Source organism: Coturnix japonica, chromosome 2 (genome assembly GCF_054131305.1).
Source record: "Coturnix japonica strain WE chromosome 2, WE-NBRP24, whole genome shotgun sequence".
Lineage (NCBI taxonomy): Eukaryota > Metazoa > Chordata > Aves > Galliformes > Phasianidae > Coturnix > Coturnix japonica.
In genome coordinates, this window is record NC_140664.1 from 127,620,296 (window position 1) to 127,640,533 (window position 20,238).

At 45.5% G+C, this 20,238-nt stretch overlaps 1 protein-coding gene across 34 annotated transcripts in view; it reads right to left on the reverse strand.

Moving 5' to 3' along the window:
• PARD3 (par-3 family cell polarity regulator) overlaps positions 1–823 on the reverse strand; it is a 424,727-nt gene extending 423,904 nt beyond the window's left edge. For all 34 annotated transcript variants that reach the window (XR_014943142.1, XR_014943141.1, XR_014943139.1 and 31 more), the window contains exon 1: positions 619–823. Coding sequence is in view for 30 of the 34 variants with exons in the window: in XM_085538903.1 (XP_085395029.1) it covers positions 619–738 (120 nt within the window). In the remaining 4 variants the exon portion in view is untranslated. The remainder of the gene's footprint in view (positions 1–618) is intronic.
• Between the last annotated feature and the right edge of the window lie 19,415 nt (positions 824–20,238).

Sequence of the window (20,238 nt, forward strand, 5' to 3'; positions counted from 1 at the left end):
TCGGGGCTCCCGCTCACCGCCGGAGCCTCGCAGAGGCCGCACGGGGCCCCGCGGAGCCTCGGCCGGAGTGGGACCGGGGGTTCGGCCCGGGGGGGTCCCTTTGGCGGACTCCCCCCGCACCGCCTCCCCACCGGGCCTGGATGGCCGGGAAGCCTGCGGCTGGATTTCCAGCGGCTCTCGCCTCGGCTCCGCCACCCGCCCGGGGCAACACCGGCCCCCGCGCCCCTCCCCGGCCGGGCCGGGCCGAACATCCCGCCTCGCCCCGCGGCAACGGCGCTCCCGGCGGCGGCTGCCCCGCTGCTGGGCACTAACGAACAAAGGGCCGAGGCCCGCCAGGCGCCCGCGGGGAGCCGCGTTCTCCGCCCGCCGCCGAGGGGCCGCCGCAGAGAGGCCGGCGCCGGGAGGCCGGTCGAGGGGCCGCCGCCCCCCCCCTTCGTGTTTCCCGCGGCCGCTCCGAGCGCAGCTCCGCTGGGTTGGTTGCTTGGGGCCGCCGCCGTCCGGACCGAGGCCCCGCGGCCGCCGCCCCGAGCGGGGCAGCCCGGACTTTCCCCCCTCGCTCCCCTCCCCGCTCCGGGAAGCGCCATATTGATCGCGGGCGCCGCTCCCCGCGCCCCTCACCTTGGCGATCGCCTTCTTGTACCGGGTCACCGCTTGCTGGATGAGGTTAAAAACTTTCATGTTGCCGTCCCCGCAGGGTACGACCACCCGCGTCCTCCCGAAGCACACGGTGACTTTCATCCTGCGTGGCCGGGGGGATCCCGAATCCCTCCGGCCCCGCGCAGCCTTCCTCCTCTTCCTCCTCTTCCTCCTCCTCCGCCGCCTCTCCGCCCTCCGCCACGGCCGCCCCCCGGCGGGGCGCGGCGCTCAGCCCCCGGCCGCCGCCGCCGGCGCCCCGCTGCAGGGGTACGAGCAATGGACCGGGGTAGGGGTACGGCAGGACGAGGGCCGCTCTCTGCCTGGCTGGGGGAGCTCGGCAGGCCGTGGCCGCTCACATGCCGCGGAGCTGCCCGCTGCCTGCGGCCACCTGCTCGGCGCCTGCCCCGGCGCGCAGCGGCGGCGGGCGGGGCGCGGCGCTGCCTCCCCGCTCCGGAGGAACGGGGCATTGCAGCGGGGCGGGTGCAGCCGGACGGCACCGCGGGGCGCACCGGGCAGCAGAGGAGCAGCGCTGGCACCCGGTGGAGGTGGGGTGGCCGGCCCGAGCCCTGGCGGCACTGCTAACCCGGCAGGAGCTGTTCCCCCCGACACCAGTTGGTCCGCTCAGAGCATTGCCTGCTGCTCTTCAGCCACTAATCTGAAGGATGAAACTAAGGCGCTAAACTGCAGAAAGCATGGAAACAGTATCTTTCCACTTTTCTACCTGACTTTTGTGGAGAGCCAGGTGGTCTTCATGGTCCTTCGTGTTTCTTTTAGCATGACAGAACTGGCATAGATACACAGGAGAAAACCAGTGTGTCATCAGGCTGATTCTAACCGACCTGGGGCTGTTTAGCCTGGAAAAGTCTCCAGGGAGATCTAATAGAGGTCTTTCAGTAACTACAGGGATGCTGTAAGAAAGAAGGGAACACCCTCTTTAGCAGGGTCTATTGGGACAGGATAAGGAGAAATGACTTCAAGCTAAAAGTGGGGAGATTTAGATTGGATATAAATAAGGGTTTTTATACAGTAAAGGTGGTGAGGCACTGGCACAGGGTGCCCAGATTGGTGGTGGATGCCCCATCCCTAGAGAAGCTCAGTGGGACTCTGAGCACCTGATGGAGTTGTACATATCCCTGTTCACTGTAGGAGGTTGGACCAGATGGCCTTTAAGGGTCCCTTCCAACTCAAGCAACTTTATGACCAATGTACATGAGCATCAATGAGATCGCTGAGCAGTTTACTCCCCAGAGCCATCAGATGTCAAAAGGTTTTGCAGATATCACTCACATTTTTCCATGGATTTCACTGAAGGCTGTGGAGCTGCATAGTTCACTGAGCACTTGGTGTGGCCAGACAGAATGTTTCCTTTAGGTATAAATGGTGAAATTCAAATTAACTGCAGAACAAAGGTAGAGGTCGGAAGACGTGAAGGCAGGGAAAATGCTTTCCCTCCCCACCCCCCATTTCATGGTCCCACAGACATGAAGTGTGTAAGCTTCACAGCAAATAACATGATCATCTTGATGCTACTGTGGGCACTTCAGCCATGTTCTCCACTGCTTCCTACCCAGCAGCAGCCTCACTGCTGATCCACTCCTGCACCCATAGGTGGTGGTTTTGGTAACATCAGGGACTTCTAACAGGATCCAAATAGAAAAACTTATCTGCAGTTTAATGGACACCCAACTAAAAGGCAGGAAAAATGATATTCTTAAAACTTGGTGAAAATATTGCCCAATTAAAATAGAAGAATGACATTGGCATCCTTAGCCCTTTGCAATCTAATTAGCAGTTTAAAGCAAAGAAAAGGTCAGTATATAGAAGTTTCATCCTTCAAATATGCAGTTCAATTTCACTGAAATCTGTAGCGTTGTTTCCACTAACAGTGGTTCTGGAAAACTTCTGGACATGCAAAGATGAGGTATCTCACCCACTGGGCTACAGATAATTCTGCTCTGCATACATATCTATGTCATTTCTGTTATATGCCTGCCTTACCTAAACAAGTAACTTGGGTGAAGATCTGCATGAAAAACAATAGGGCTGTCTCTGAAAGCAGAAGACAAGCATGCCTGACATATTGTAATACCTCAGCTTGTCCCCAGTGTTTCACTTCTGGAACAGAAAGGCAGAATGCAGGAGGTCAGAGAGGCAGAAGGAAACAACAGCAAGGCAAACTCAGCTCATGACTGAGACAACTGAGCACATTACATAATTGAATGGCCATAGCCTATCAAATTCAGTATTGCAAAATGCTGAGAATTTCCATTAACCTTCTAGTTTCATACTTTCTAGGTGATCATAAGTGCTGCTGGAAACATACCGAGAAGATAAAATGGTTATAAATCCTTGGTTTAATAGACAGCATCCGTGAAACCTGCAGAAACAGCCGCAAAAATGTGAAATCAACAGCAACCCTTCCAAGAAGTGCTGTCTTTAACAAGAGGTTTTATAATGACAGACTTGGCAATGTTCAGCATTATCTTTCAGCGGCCATTTGCATGTATCCACTGAAACACGGTGTTGCTTATCAGGAACCTTACCACACCACTGCAAAATTTATTATTATTAATAGAAAGTGTTTCTGGTCAACAGTGATTCTTCCCCTGCTCACACATTGCTACAGGTTTCTCATGTTTTCCTAGGATCTAATCCCCACTTGTTAGCAGGTTTCTTGGCAGTTTCTCAGCTGTTCTAACAGTCTCCTGGAAAAAGGCTAAAACAGTTTATACAGAAATACTATTTCATTCAGTGTTTAAAATAGGAAATTTAGGTAGTGAAGCAGAAAGAAAATAACTTCATCCTGGAATGTGATTTGAGACCAAAACATTAAGAATGTGTCATGGATCATGATAGCACCAATGAGAGTGAGGGCCTTGGAGATCTGGATTTCTTTCTCACTACTACTCACACATACACTTTATATATGCATGACTTTGAAAACGTTCTAATGCAGTTTCCTAAGTTTAGTGTTTGTTGATATCTACTAGGAAGAAATAGCTTTACCAAACAAGATAACAAGTCTGTGAGAGTGTCCAAGTGCTAATTATCTAAGACAAATGAAGTATAAAACATTATTATTAGAGATTATGAGAAAAGGATTATACTAATCAGGAGAAAAAATTGGCAAGAGTTGCTGGTTTACAAAAACTACAAGTACTTTCCGTGTACTTAATGAGAGGGCACCATGATGCAATACAGGATGGTGGATATATAAATAGCTCTGGATGTTGAGCTCATATACCCTACAACTTGACAATCCATTTTCTAACCGGGACATTGTTGGAAGACTTCCACTGAGAGGCAATTATCTGTCTGGCAGAAGGAAGTCAATGGAGCAGGGGATGGAGACAACCAGAGCTTATGACTGCTGATGATTAATACTCAAGTTCTGTTTAAAGCTGCCACTGGGTTGCATTCTCTGGAGTATACACCACAAACGTGCAAGGATTGAGAATCTTGCAACCACTGATTACCATGGGTAGGTTCCACCTGAATATTAAAGCTCTTCAGGCAGTGGAATGTCGCTCATTTCCAGAACTACTTCACAGTTTATTTTCCAATTACACACTGCGTAGAGGAATTGTTATGGACTTATTCTGCGTATGTTCAGATTTAGCAGTCTGTTCATGGTGAGATTTGACAGGAAAACACTGACTGAGCTCACAGTGTGTTAGAAGCTCATGCAGTGCTAAGCACAGATATTTCCTTAAGGTGAGGAGAGTTTATTCAGAACTGTGGAAAGACCGGTGTCAAACTGAAGAGCTGTAGTGTTCCGCAAAGAATTACAGTGGAAAAATAGTTATCTAGTTCATGTAGAAATCAAATTAAAAATAAATAAATGAGGGGGGTTAGATGGAGGAGATGATACATAAAATAGACAAAACCAACTACCAAAGAATGGTTTTGCACCTCATGTGAGTTCAAAGTGCCATTGTCTAAAATGTCTTTGTGACTACTATGAGGTTTTGGTGATTTAGGATCCTGAGCTAACTTAACTCTCCTCCTACTCAATTATTAGATCAAACCTTATATTGAATGTTCCTCACACATTCAAACATCTGTTTTTTAATATACTAAATTATTTTCATTTTACTCTGGATTTCTGCTCTAGCCAAAGCAAGCACACGTGACTATTTGATATCTTTCTCTGTATAACCTTATAACTACAGTAATGGATTGACTAATTTGCAGTTATATTTCATAGGTTTTGCTGTGTATTCCCAGTACTCTCACAGAGCAGCACAACAACGGTTCCTAGCACCTAGTTTTATGAATGAGACAATCATTAAAGCTTATTAAGTAGTTGTGGCTAGTTTTGGCCTGGAAAATAAATGAGGTCGAATTAAGAATTATTTTCTACAACTTCTCAAAAGAGGCTGGAATTTAGGGAATGGACAGTCTTTGAAACATTAAGAAGTAATTACAGAATCATGCGAGTATTGATGTCAGGCTCAGGAGACTTGGACACACAAAGTTTGGGAAGACAAGAACTAATTCTTTGGTGGTACAACAAAAGGGAGAAAATGTAGCAAAGAATCCCCAGTTTGAAGGAAAAGGCACGCAGCTGTTCACCTTTCTGAGGGTTCCTTTGTGAGCCTGAAGAAACCTGAGGCAGCCATATGGTGGGTAGGGGCAGAGGATGAGTACAGGTGAGCCCACTATGGCTCCTCTTTGGGAGCCATAACTGAGGAGGGAGCAATGCAGTAGTGAGTATGAACAGAACAGATGAGCATAAACCTGGTACTGGCGGACTGAAACTCCTTCTGATAGATAAGGAACATTATCTCCGGTGAATTTCAAAGGACAGCTCTGGAGATCTGGCCATCTGAGTTTCTCCATGAGAAATGCAACACAAAAAAGTCATCAGTGTACCAGATAATCCAAGTAGAGTGGCCATTGCTGGCTGTTCATACAATACTGAGAGCAAACATACAAGTGTTCCAGTAGTAGGATTCACTTTTTATCAACTTTCCAGTTATCTGTTAACAGTGGTGGGACTTGGGGGATGTGGAGACTCACAAGAAGTCAAGGTGAAGGCAGTTAATGTACAGAAAACTGGACTTCAGGCTACTTGCAGAACAGAAGGCCTTAAGATCCAAGATGTTCTCTTTAACTTTGTCAGAAGGCTTTTAGAAACTTGATGCTTCCATAAAAGTGTCAGAGGTTACTTGTGCTTTCAGTCATCATCTGCAAAATCTGGTTGGAGACATCTGCTGAGGATTTATTGCCTTCTTTCATTCCTCTTTCCTTCTTTCTGACTGTCCAGAAATTTGCTCTTTGCTTCTCTCCCAGTTTTTCAGTTATTGATACAGTTCCTGGTATGGATACAAAAGCTTAGAGAACTAGAGTGCAGGATTCCAGAGATGAAAAAGCCTTATGAGGCCTTTCACTGACTTCTGTGGCACTGGATCAGGCATGAGGGCCTTATTTGCCCTACTCTGGTAGTGAATAAACATCATCATAACAGAACTGCAGAACTGGGTTTCGTTTGTCAAGTACTTGCCAGAGCTGGAACCGACTCAGAGGAGCCCATTTGCTGAACAGAAGTAGTGCCAAGTTATTTGACACAATCAGGTTTTATCTATTGATGAGCATTCCTGGAAAAATTCCTTCCTGTGACATGAAGAGGAACACCCACAGGGTATGTCAGTGAAAATGCCTATCAAAACATGATAGTACATATACCCCACAGTACAAATTATTCATGTGGTTTACGAGTGTGTGAAGAACGCATTTCTTAGCTGGTGTTCCTATTTATGGATCCCTGATTAATTTCTTGCCCTATTCTCATCCTCATTGGATCAAAAGGGAATAGGATCAAGTCATAGCTCTCAGTAACAAGTTAATTTGATGATTATGGGCAATTATTGGTAGGTAGGAAGGGAAGCATATCCTTTCCTCAGCTTCCCCCCCATGGTGAAGGTAACAGGGAGGGCTGTGTGGGGCACTGATATAGCAGCAGAGCTCTCTGATTTACACAGGAATTAATTTACTCTTGGAACACATGCTCTGTTACCCACTGACTTAAACACACTATTCTGCTGCTCATGCTGAAAACACAACCTCACTCCTGCACAAATATTTGCAGCTGAGCAAAGTCCCCAAGCAGCAGCAACAAAATGCATCCTGTAGCAGCAGCTGGTGTCAGAGCAGCGAGTGTACAACTCCATGTGAAGAGCAGGACCAGGATCAGGACACACATCGGTCACCTTCCTGACAGCTCCCAGACCCTTCCTATGGGTGCTGGGACCAGAGCTGGGTGCCGGGAAGGAGAAAAAGAACAAGAGCAGGCAGCTAAAATGTGGACACTGCTTTCAAAATCACTCTTATCTTCCTTAAGGAAGATGAAATAGGAAAAAAGAACCTGAGAGAGGGATGGACACGTGGTCTGCTGCATGCTCTGCTTTCTCCCATGTTCCTTTAGTGAAACTCAAAGCCTTTCTTCTCCTGCTCTTTTTTATTCTCCCCATTCCCACTTCTCCTTTCATCTGACATCCCTTCCTCTTGTCTTTCTTAAATGTATGCACAGCTGCTGAAATCAGTAAAAAGAAGAATCAGTTGAAATAGGAGAATCCCCATGAGCTAAAATTCATAACAGATCTTTGCATCCTGCCAAAAACTCACTCTATTCAGAACTGAAAAATGGCAGTAAATGAGTGAGTATTCTAATGTTCCACACAGTGTTTTACATCCAAAGAAGCTTATATTTCTTCACAGCGAAAGTTCCAGTGGCTTAAATTGTTCCACGAAGTTTTAAAATCCATAAACCCAACCAAGTTATCTTCTCCAATGCAGTACCTGCTGGCTGGCCTCAGCATGGGGACACAGCATTACATCAAGGGGCAGCCAGTGAAGGGCCAGCAGAGCTGGAAGTGGTGGCAATGGCATCACCTCACAAGATCACTTTTGGTTTTTCCATCTCTGGTTGACCCCATATGAATGGGGCACAGTGCACTGCAGAAGGTGCCTGGAGGAGAGCAGTCACAGCTTGAGAGCCACAGACAGATGCACAAGTGTTGGCTCAGCTCTCACTTCATCTCATTGGGCAGCAAAGCCTCCCCGGCACAGAACCCTCACCCTCAAGATAATCAGCAGCCTGCTTAAAAGGAGAATGCCTGCACCCCACATGAGCACAGGTACTGCTGCAGGGCTGTATGTTCAGATTCGAATGCAGAATGTAGAGCAGCTTACCTCGCACAGATGGAGCAGGCAGACTGGATTAGCCCCACTCCCCTCCTATAGCCCTCCCCATTCAGCCCTCCCCATACGGCTCTCCCCATGCAGCCTGCCTTGCTCCCCCCCCAGCATCTGCCCCAGGATTTTGGCACACCCTGCTTGGCCCCAGCAACTGCTACTGCGCAGAGGTAAATGTGCATTAGAAATGCCTCAGCAGTATTTACAACTCACTTTCTCTTCTTGAATAAACCCACTACTTCTTACTAGTGAATTATGTCCCTAGCTGATGTATTCAAGAGCAATGGATCACTCATACAGGACATGATTTAACCCAGAAACACACTGGAAGTAAAACACAGGATGCTGCTTTGTGTGTGCATTACAAACCAAGAAGTGACAACCATTCTCAAGGCATGAAATGCTGGCTGCCTTCCTGGCACCACCAGAATCACAAACACACAGCCTCACCTGCAACCAGGGAAGCTGATGGGAGCTTAATTACAGATGGGCTGTTGCAAGAATTTGATAATTAAAATGCACCAGGGTCAAACAACTGTTTTCTGTAGTGGAGATCTATTTCTTATTACCCTGTTAAGCTGATAGCAGAGTAGATAGTGATGATTCACTTGAAGCACAGTTTTGCAAATTCATTTTGTTCCTCATGGGATGTATCAATAAGCTACTGAAGATTCCAGGCTTATTTCCTACAGAACCCAAAGCCAAGCCCAGCTCACAAGTGAGAATGCATGATTGCTGTTTTCTCTATACTTCTTTTCCCACTTGTAATAAATATTAAAGCAAGGAGATATGTGGACTAAGTCCACACTTTCCAGCTGATTCTGCTGCAAAACAGCTGCTGTGGGTGCAGCTACAGTAGCACCAGAGAAGAACTTGCCATGTCCACAGCTGCTCTCCACCTCCCTGCTGCAGGTCACTGACCTCAGGTCTCAAACAACCATGCTGTACATTTGGTGTCTCTGTATCAGAATTGAACATGCAAGAAGCTACGAATACAGCGCTGTCCTGTAAAGCTGGGCACAGCATCTGAAGGCAGAACTCAATACACTTTAACCATATAAGCTTTAAAATTCTCAGTGAACTGGTTAATTTGAATGACTGTATACATGTATGGGCAAAATGATAAGAATAAGATGTCCAATGTGAATGTTCACACACAGTGCAATTTATGTCAGCACTTAACCTCCCAGTATCTGGGCTGAGCTACGTGCCTGCACAAGGCCTGCTGCTCAGCAGCATCTCACCAGCCCCATAAATATACAGCCTCACAAGGAGAGAGTTTCTGTGAGGAATTTCATCCTCTCCGCCTCAGTTCAGATGCACATAATCACATTTTTCTCAGACAGGAAACATCTCCTACGAGTGAATCTTTCTCTTCTGCACTTCCAGGCACCCTCTTTTGCACATAGCAATTATCTGAACTTGTTCTGCTCTTGTGGTGACTGCAACTTGGGATTCCTGTGGTTCATCACACAACAGTTTTGTACACTCTGCCCAGCTTCACAGGACAGCTTTGTGTTCACAGCATCTTCTCACTATTCTATTTCTGATACAGTGAATATGCTTTCATGCCTTTTTAAATGTCTCAGTCTTTTAAGATACGATTATTTTTGTAACTTTTCACATTGCTGTTTCATCAGGTCTTATTTTCCTCTATTCCCCTTTTTTGTATTAGTTATATAACACGGATACTCCTCACTTTTTCTGCATGTGTATTCCCTCCTTGCATATTCCAATACACAATGTCTCCAATAGCTCACAGCTGCTTGCTAAGAAACCCTAATGCAAGCACAAGCACACGCCCAGCTGCGTGCTGCGAGACGCCTGTTCAGAGCACTTGAGGGACCTTCTCCTGCTAATGTTGCCTCTCAGCCTTCTCATCCCTACCGTGTTTCTCTTTCTGTTCACTGCTAACTCAGCCTTTTTCTCCTTTGTCAGTTTTCTCCCCTCAAAATGCTTCCTGCAACCAGAGCTGAGCAGCAATCATTCCCACAATGAGCCACAGCCGTTCGGTCTCAAGTTTCTTCAGAAAAAGCAAAGCTCCCCTTTAATCACACTTCCCACAGAAGGGGCACGAAACCAAACACCGACTGTGCAGCGGGAGCGAGGGCTCTCCCTGGGGCTGCCAGGTGTGACCCAGCAGGGTCTGACCCTGGTGGCTGCCAGCACCAAAGGACAAACCTTGCCACAGCAGCAGCATCCTGGGGAGGTTTTCCACAGCAGAACTGTAACACACAGCCACAAAGCGTGGGAGGCTGGAGGCAATTTGAGTGGTGCTGAGAGGTGCCAGACTTATCAGACATGGAAGATGCTTCTCCAGATTTCACTTGTGTACTGCTTTATACCTATGCTAAGTCAGTGCAAAACACCACTGCTGGTTTGACAAGGGAGTTTTGCTTTAATAATCCTCAGCACCTGTTTTGCAGCACCAAATGACTAGGCAAAGTCTACGCAGAACAGTACTGTAGAGGCAGAAGGATTAATAGCATTATTTTGCTGCTGTCTGCCTTTTCTGCTGTGGAATCAATCCTTTCTTGTATGCAAAATTGTTCAGTATACATTTCATGGTGCATCTCTGCAAACTAACAAGCTTCTTTACGCATCAAAACTGGGAGATCATGAGGTTACTACTGGGGAGCACCATGCAAGCACTCAGCACTGGGCTGGCAGTGATGGACACCTTTGGAGAGACACACGTCTTCTTCAGTATTTATGGACTTTTTCAGTATTTAGCAGACAGCATTGGCGGTCATTTTAAGTATAGGTATGCCTAGGACAAAGGCTTAATTCCAACACATTTGATTTATAAGCATAGTTGAATAGCAATACAGTGTCTCAAAGGAAAGAAATTAATCAATTGGGATCAGCACTACCCCCAGCTACAGCAAGGTTTGGATCACTATCACCAAGCTCCGGCTCACATGCAGATTTGAACACCTGCTCTGGGGATTACACAGCCTACCAGGATCACCCAAGCAGCCCTGCCTCCCCAAGGCAGCAGTTCCTGGGGAGCCCAGAGCTCTGCTCCTGCCTAATCCTGGCTACACTTCCAACTTCCACCGGCTCAGCCTTTCTCAATGGTTGTTTTGCAGAAACTTCTCTGTTTTCTTCTCACCTGATGGTGAAAGAGAGCTAGTAAAGCACAGATCTCTTTGAGAACATACCACAGAACACTACTCTGCTCAAAATCTTGATATATTATCTGAAGTATCTTCTTTCTGTCCCGCAGTTCTGAGAACAACAGTGATCCCTGAGGCTGATAGGATCCTTCTTCCTGATGACTGCTTCTCTGGACAAAGCCTCTGTCAGAAACAACAGGAACACAGATTTTGGTCTCCCTGCTTCTATCCTACATCCCAGTGCCTGCTCCCATTTCTCATCTGATCGCACTGATATCCATAAGCAAGTGGATTGAATGCAAAGTGGAGCTGTAGCTCCACTTTGACTGGTAGCTTCCAACGTATGCATCATCACCCCGAATAGATTCCTATGTAAAAATATGAGTTCCTTCACTATTATTTTCCAAATTCTGACATGTCTACTGAAGGGGTGGAAGGTTCATGAAGCTAAGAGAACAAGCAATGGAAGTACATCAAAACATAGACAGGGTCTGGACACACGGTTCTGAGAAAAAGCTTCATATATAGGCTTCCATGAGCCTGGAAAAGGATTCAGATCTGAGAAACTGCTACTGCTTCAGATCTGCCCTGCACTAATGGAAACATGGCTTTGATTATAAATAAACAGGACCGTGCCACAGACACACCTGATTTCATCATCAGTTTCTCATCAGACAGTGGAATAACCCACAGTGCTGAACCTGACTGTTCATGTCAGCCAGGGGAGCCCAGCAATTTTATTTTTTAAAGCATAAATATAGATAACTGCACAAATAGTAAATATCCTATGCTGAATTCAGACAGCTTTAGGGTTGGTTTGAAAGAAGAGCAACTACTTGATTCATTCCGTTTTGGATTCAAGCAGAGCTGGCATAAGAGGGGGAGAAAAAATGAACTCTGTAAGCCAAGGGCAAAGAAACAATGTGGGGAACAAAATGAAAGTTATCTTGCAAACAGCAAGTTTCAGCTTGCTTCTAACTGCAGTAACAAGAAAGCAAAGTGATTCACTCTGGCAACACTTTCCAGCTGGAGGAGGTTGAAATGCTGCAGCCGCCCACCAGCACTGCAGGCAGCGGGTGCTGAGCTGAGCAAGGGGGTCGTGGGCAGCCAGGAATACAAGGGGTGGGTGGAAGGTCTGGGAGGATATGGAAAGTTTCTCTTCTGGAAAGAGAAGGAGGACAAAGAGAGGCTGCAGTAACGGCATTGCAGCCTTGTGAAAATAACATGGAGTAACAGTGGTTTGCTTTCTGAGGGAAAATCGTTTACCTCTTCCACAAGGGGCTGGAAGGCAGATGTCCTCGTGCCATGCAGCACTGGGCTCTGCAGGGACCTTCAGGTCACCGGGCAAGGCCTGTTTGGTGAGATGGGTGAGAGAGGCCAGGCAATGGACCTGTGGCAGCTGGCGACAGAAAGGAGCCTAAAAAATGGTATTGATTGACTGCCCAGGAGTGGTTAATATTTACCTCGGTGCTCAAGCTGGATATCAGATTGCGGCTCCTAACAGTTGGCCAACCCCAGCAAGGGCTGTCAACTAAACTGTTAACATTTTTCAAGTACAGACATGCTGATACAACTTAAAAGGAAAGCTACTAAATAGCAGGTCTCGTTATTGCCACTTAAAGAAAGCCATCAGGACAGTTAATTATCTGCATGTCCTTTTAGCTTTGTCAAAACGTATGTAATAGGCAATATATTAATTTTTGCAACCTATACTTAGGGGAGCACTCTGACATTTTATTATTATTCCCAGGTCCTTTATTACCAAAATTGTGTTCCATCCCCAGGCATTTTCCTCATTTCTTTCTATTCTGTGATTCAATGACCACAAAATTACACGAGCTTAACAACAGAAAGATTAATTAGCAGTTCTAACTGCTTCATCCTTCTTGGGTGTTTGTTATCTATCCGTGCTTGACAATGTGATACGTGCAGCTTATTTAACCTTTTTAAGGGTGATTTTTGTTCTGTGCTTTTGATCCTCTTCGGTGTAGAGATCCCTAAGAAAGTGCCAATGAACCTTTTGACCCCACAGTAAAACTCTGAGGTGCATTAACAAGTGGCTTCTTTTTACTTGCTTTCTTAGAGATAGCAGGAGCCCATAGACCACAAACTTAAAGCTCCTGAAAGCCTCTGTAAATAACATGTACTTATTGCACCTGTTCTACAAGTGAGTCTCACTTCATCTTTTATTCATAGAATCATAGAATTGTTTGTTTGAGTTGGAAAGGGCCCTCAAAGGCCACCATGCCCAACCCCTTTGCAATGGACAAGGGTACCTAAACTAGATCAGGTTCTCAGAGCCCCATCCAGCCTGATCTTGAGTGTCTTTAGGAATGGGGCATCCACCACCAATCCAGGCAACCTGTGCCAGTGCCTCACCACACGTACTGTAAAAAAGTATTTCCTTATATCCTAAGGATATAAGAGTCTAAATCTCCACTCTTTTGTTTGAAACCATCTCCCCCTGCCCTAGGGCAATAGATTCTGCTAAAGAGTGTCCCCTTCTCTCTAACAGCCCCTCCTTACATACTGATAGTAATGAATAGATGAACAACACTAAAGCTGTGAGCAGAGTATGTATGTACTGCATGGGACACAGAGGAAATACACAGGCTGTGTAGCAAATGAGCTAACAAAAGCAGAACATAGGTTCTCATGTAGTGAAGGCATGAAGAAATGCCATGTTCTGCAGCAGAATCCAAAACTCTGCTTCCTAGTTCCTTCCTTCCTTGTAGATCCCTTAGAACCAACCAAATTTATGCCAGTAAAGTGAGACCCGTGTCATAGTCTGGGATGCAGAACCTGGGAGCAGCACAGCAGGATGGTTCCCTGGGGGCAAGGCCTCCTCCCTCCTCTGCTGCCCCCGCAGCCCTGAGCAAGGTTTTCCCCAGGGCTGCTCATGCCCAAGGAAGAGGCAGCTCAGAATGAGACACACCCACAGATACTGGGTGACCAGATTCATTTAAAGAGATGGAAAAACTCATATTTCTAAAGATCCTGTTTTCTGGTAGGAAGGATTTTCTTTTCTGATGACATTCCTCTTTTTTTTTTTTTTTTTTTTTTTTTTTTTTGGCTTTTTGTTGTCGCTGTTGTTTTAATGAGCTGAAGCAGCTCTCATTGGTACAGCTGCTGCCTGAGTGCTGCCAGAGGAGCCACAATTTCTTAATAGCCTCCACAGACGAGTTGCCATGTTAAGAAAACAGGAGCTGAGGAAATGGAGCTGTGGAGCAGGCAGGTGTAACCCAGGGCGAAGGAGCGGCCGCTTGCAGCACCTCCCCAGTGTGGCAGCAGCGAGGGGCTGTGGGCCTTGCTTCCAAACTGCTGAGTTTCTGTCCACTCACTGACACAGCCAGAGCCTCAATAGAGCCTTGCCTACGCACTGAGGAGGGGTAAGGCAGAAAAACAAACCCCATGGGGTTTTCTGTGTCCTATTCCCTTCTGAAGAAGATCCAACAGTGGTGAACTGACAAGACAACCTATCAGCTATGGGACATGATCAAGAGCAGTAACTGCCCCATATTTTCAGAGCTCCCAGCAAAAACAGCTAATTCTTGATCAATCATTGCAGTTAAATGTAAGGAAGAATTCACCTGCCCTTTGGTACTTCCATCAAGGATTGATGCATGAGCAGCATTCAGGGTCACAATGAGAATCACTGTCAAAGCCAAACTGTATGTGAAGGGTTGTAAACCCTAGGGTCACTCCTTCCCATTTAAGCTATTAGAATAAAGATTATCTCCTTCTAAGAGTGTAAATTAAAGGAACTGTAATGTTCTTCTATTTTCAGTAAGAACAGGTAACCTGTTCTGCAAGGTAATAAGCAGTCATCTGAGTACTGTACCTAATTCACAGAACATGAGATCGCAGGGGGCTGCTGGGGTACGGACAGCAGGGACACAGGTCCCAGATCTGGTGCCATACAGGACAGCCCATCCACACAAGAACTGCTTCCTGCTCCATAGACACTGGTGCCTGTGCTCCTGGTGGAGCTGAGCCCCACTACTCACAGGCTGCAGGGTCTCCTGCCCTGCTAAGCAGTACAACAAGGTGCAGCAGGTGGATGAAAGGAGCTGAAGAAAGAAGGAATCAGTGAAACCAGCCTCTCTCAGGTCTGCTTTTAAACTTTTTGTTTTGAATAATCCCATTTCTACTTATGATATGTGCATAATTCATTCAAATATATCAAATTTATGGCATAATTAGGATCCAGAATAACCTAATGTACATGTAATTGTCTACAGACAAAGAAGTAGGTGTGTGCATGGGCGTCTGAAGGCAATGACTTCTTAAAGCATGTGTTGCCTAAACTAACCTGCCTTGACTTGTAACAATGCTTTTTTCAAAGAATAGCAGTGGGCCAGTTTGCTGGGCGTAGCAAAACTGGGGAGCACAAATCAGGTTGGAAAAGTGGCATAATTGTCACTTTTATATCACTCTCATCTTGAGGCTGTGCTCTGAATCACCTCTTCCCTTTGTGCTCAGGGGGTGTCTCACCACCTCTGCTGCTCAGGACTGTGAACACCAAAGCCAATAGGGAAGAGCGACCTCTGAGGACAACTGCCTGGAGCAGTTCTGGGCAGCTCTGCCCACTGCTTCCCAGCAGGCAGCACAGCACCACCCAGATGGCTGCAGCACATCCCTCCCAGCGGTGAGCTCCCCAGGATGGAGTACAATTGTACTATGGAAAAACTCACACTGCACCAGAGGATATGCTCTGGTATAAATGTTGGGTGAGATCTCTGCAGTTCAGTTCTGCCCTCTTCAGCATTACCTACCTGAGGAAATAAACAGTGCACACAAACTTTTGAAGCTCTGCTCATTGTGATTAATAGTGTGCTGTAATATTAATTCACAACGTTAATTTAATAAAGTAATGCAAATTTGCAAGACTTCCATAAATGTTACAGACAGAGCTATGTGCTGACATCTGTCCCCGTTTCCTTATTTAAAACATTTAAAATGAGCACCTCTCTCATCTGCTGAACTTCCTTAACAGCTATTAGCCAGTATGTTTTTGTTACCAGAAAACTGCAAAAACCTTTCTAAGGTCTCTCATTCAAAACAAGTCCAGAACTAGCTCAGGGTTCTACTCCATCTCAGAAGCACTTCATCTTCTTTGCTGCAATCAAAACTTGCTGACCATATTCACTCTGAGCCCATGAAAGCAGAGCTCTGCCCAAGCCACGTGCTGAGCCCAGAGATAAGCCATCCTGACAGCTGAAACGATGACGCTCCTCTCTTTCACTGCTCACACTGCATCTTCCCATTTCTTTGCCACACATCTTGAGGATGTACCCAGCCTGATCAAAATACTTATAAGGTGATGCTTAATAACAACTTGATTCAAGAGCAACTAGCAATAAAATAACATTTAATGGTCAATAAACATCATCGAATCATTTGTGTTGGAAGGGACCCTTAAAACCATCTGGTCCAACTCTGACTACAGCTTCATTCATTCTTGTCTCGCACCCTTTCTTTAATATTCCAATAGCAATTTTATGCTGGATGCCGGTTGTCCTCCAATCCACACACTGAGCTCATTCTCCTTTTTTATTTTTATTTTTCTAATTAGCAATTTGGAAATGAATTGCTGTAACAAGCAAGACTAAGTCAATCCATATGTGTAAGAACATAAAACCAGCCTTACTTTGTCAAGAACCAACACCCATCCAACTCAGTATGGGAACTCCAGAACTAGTAGCAGATGTTTTGGGAAACAACTACAGAAGAAAGTATTTTTAGTGTGAATCTCCATATGTATTCATTCCCCACATGCTCACAGCATCATATTAAATGATCATCTGCCTGATGTGAAATTATATATTTCCATGTCCCCGTATCATATTAATATTTACAATTACAAAAAGGACCAGCTAGTGGCTGTTCCCAATCAGCCTATCCAACACCATCTGCACACTCTGAGTTGGACTTGTATTCTATCCACCGGAGAAGCCTGAGTAAGAGCTAGAATTAGTGTTTATAAAGCACTGGGAATACTGTAGAAAACAGCTTTGAGACACAGTCACCGTCACTGCATTATTTATGTATGCAAACCCACAGCTAACACTGCACACAGACATTTCATGCAGGCTATCAGCCATGTGACCTTCCGTTCCAGGGCCCAGGAGTTGAAATCAAGGGGTTGGTTTTGTATTCAGTCCTCTAAATATGTTTGTGTTTGTCTCGGAGCACTGAAGCCTCTGGAGATAAGGCTGTATCTCATTAAAGAAAATACAGTCAATCTCATTTGTGAAAACAAAGACAGAAACTGGCCAGTTTACAGCTATACTGCTTGTTTGTAATGGCACGCTTCCGAGAATGCACTGGTTCACAGCATATCACAGTAAGTAGAAGAAATGCATAACATAGAATTACTTACTAGTCAAACTTTTCCAAGAGTGTCTCATTTTCTCTGTAGGAATCACACTGTCAGACAGCCCCCAAAAGCAAGGTGTGAGGACAGGGGGTGGAGGCAGAATGGCTGCCAGCAGGGGAGGTGACAAATACTTGACATGACCATCTTGGTGTCCCTAATCTTTGTGGTAATTCTCTGTGGCCTCCTCATGCAACACATTATAGTGACCCTGATAGACTTGCTGAACACCAGTGATAAGCTGTACATACAAGTTTTAAATCCAGACTGAAGTGAGATCTTTCCTATATCCATTGGCAATTGGTGTGTCTTCAAGGGATCTACATCCAAAGAGAGGGCATGCCGACAACTTTTCTCTTACAGAAGACTGGTGGTTTCTTAGACCAGATGGGTTTTATTCCTTACTTTCTTATGTATCATTGGCTTCACTGGTACCTTTCCTCTAGGTTAGAGAAAGGAATATCATAAAAGGGTTTTTCCTTTGCAGTTCTAATACTAGGATAATAGTACCACAATAACTTTAATTTTCTACCTTCCCTTAATTCCTTCTTTTCTCTCTTTCTGACTTGCATGAGTAAAATTTCTCCCCCCGAGAGTTATTTATCAGTGCTATGGCATTTCTTGCTCCAAACTGTACTGTGAAGAACTACTAAGATGAGAATAAATAAATAAATAAAAATCCTTGTTCTTTAGAATTCCTATGCTCCTTCTTCTCACTATTACTTTCCTTATTTTCTCTTGTAAAGCAGCATGTTCTGCCTCCTGCTTGTGCTAGGCAGCTGCACACAGATGGATCACGTGGCACACCTTTTCAGAGCCACACGGTGAGCTGCTCCAGGTCCATGCTCCAATACATGGCACAGAGGTGGAGAAAGAAAATCTTTCACTGTTTTTCCACCAGAAGCCTCCTTTGCATTGAGCAGGGTTAGCCCAATACGGTATTCTTGTGTACTTCAGACCAGTAGCAGCAGCTGTCACTAGGAGGAATCTGAAGTGGGCTAACGTGCCTCATCTGAAAGCACAAAAATAGCTTTGATGGTATGGGGGCTGCAGTGTCAGCTGGGGATAAGGCTGGGACTGAGAAGCAAAGCTGTTCCTGACCACCCAGCAGTCCTCTGTTGAGAACCACTTCCCTAAAACCTCAAGCAGAAAAGACTTCATGGCAGGTGAAGGCATTGCATAAAGGAATTCAACTAAGCAATTTATTCTTAGTTGCATCTTATCTGCTAAATATAGAGCACCTAATAATCATTGACAAAAATTTCTCTAGAACATCTTCTGATAGCTTAAAAAAAGTTAATGGGGAAAGCTTGATGAAGCATTACCAAAGCAGAACATAGACAGAACAATATTTAAATTAAGAATAGGCTAATAATAAACTAACCAAGAGCTCACTGACCAGAGTGCTGTGACTATTGCTCCGGCATGGTATGAAGGAGCTGCCTCCTGTTGATTCACTCCTGCTGTCTTCAAAGGAACAGCATTTCATGTATGATTTCCATAAATAAGAAATAGTATCTCAAACGTATGTAGTTAACTAGCAATATAGGGAAGAACTGAATATTGGTTGTGTGCTGAATGGCGCTCAGTTAGGCAGATCTCTCCAACCCAGTAGGAAATAAAAAGAGATATCCCGTATAGCAGTAAAAGCATCAAGAGCAAAATTCTTAATTCATGTAAGTCAGACCGATGAACAGTCAGACCGTGACCACAGCAACATCAGGGTAAAACCAGGGAGCTTTCTGAGCACCGACAGATTTCTCACAGCCTCACCTATGTAACCTAACTGCTAATGGCCTGTTGGTTCCCCACTACCACCCCATGGTGCAGCAGCACAGAGAAGCAAAACCCATGGGCCCTTGTTCCAGAGGAACAGTCCTTGTGCAAAGCTGCCTTTCAGCCACCTCATGTTCTCCATGTGCTGCCCTGGTCATCACCCACAGTGACTCTTGCATCCACACCTGGCCTGGCTCCTTGATCAGCCTCATCTGTTGTGCTGTCTCCTCCCTGCTCCTCTTAGGCATCCACTCCAAAGGAGGTTTCCACATGTTCATCTGAGTCACTGTTTTTTATATAACATTTCCACTCTAGGATCTGATTCATTCACTCAGCAAAACTGAGCAGTAATTCGTGGCTTTTATTTCTTCCCTTTAATTTGAACTCATTTCAACTCCAATCTGAAGTGCCTGCATTTTATCCTCTTTTCTCTGCTATTTGCTTAGAGTGCAGAATCACTACTTGTACCATGTAGATGCTGCTCACAGAGTGTGCATCCAACATGGAATATTGCTGGTATCTATACAGTGATACATTTGTAATGACCAAGTCCTATATCTCCACAATTTGAGCGCGCAGGTGGATACATATTTCCATACAGGGAGTATTGCTGCAGACACGTACAGCCTTGACAAAGCAGGATATGTGCATGAAGCTTGCCTTTCATGGACACTCCCTCATCAGCAAATTTTGCATGAACCCAGGACAGCCCCAGCTGTTCCACTGCCTGTGCTAAGAATGTGCTCTCCAGCCATGAGTGAGCACTTCCAGCTTCTGGCATTCCAGAAACAGACCCCATGGAACAAGGCTGGTGAGCACCTCAACAGAACAGAACAGCTCTCAGGGCTTTACAAACCACATTTGGTGACTGGCTGCTACCTGGAGAATGCTCCCTCAAAGTTAAAACAATAAAAAGAAAATAATAAAAGCAAACAAGCTTTGAAATACCCATGTAAACCTCTCTGAAAATAATGCCTCTGTTGCCATCTGCCACACAGCAATAAATATAATGGAATATTGGTGGTATGGCAGTAGAGATGGAACCTTCCAGCCAACATCCTTCTCTGACATTGTGGGCCAACAAAATGAAATAAGAGGCATTATTTCTGGAGCACCCCACTTAGCAAACATGAC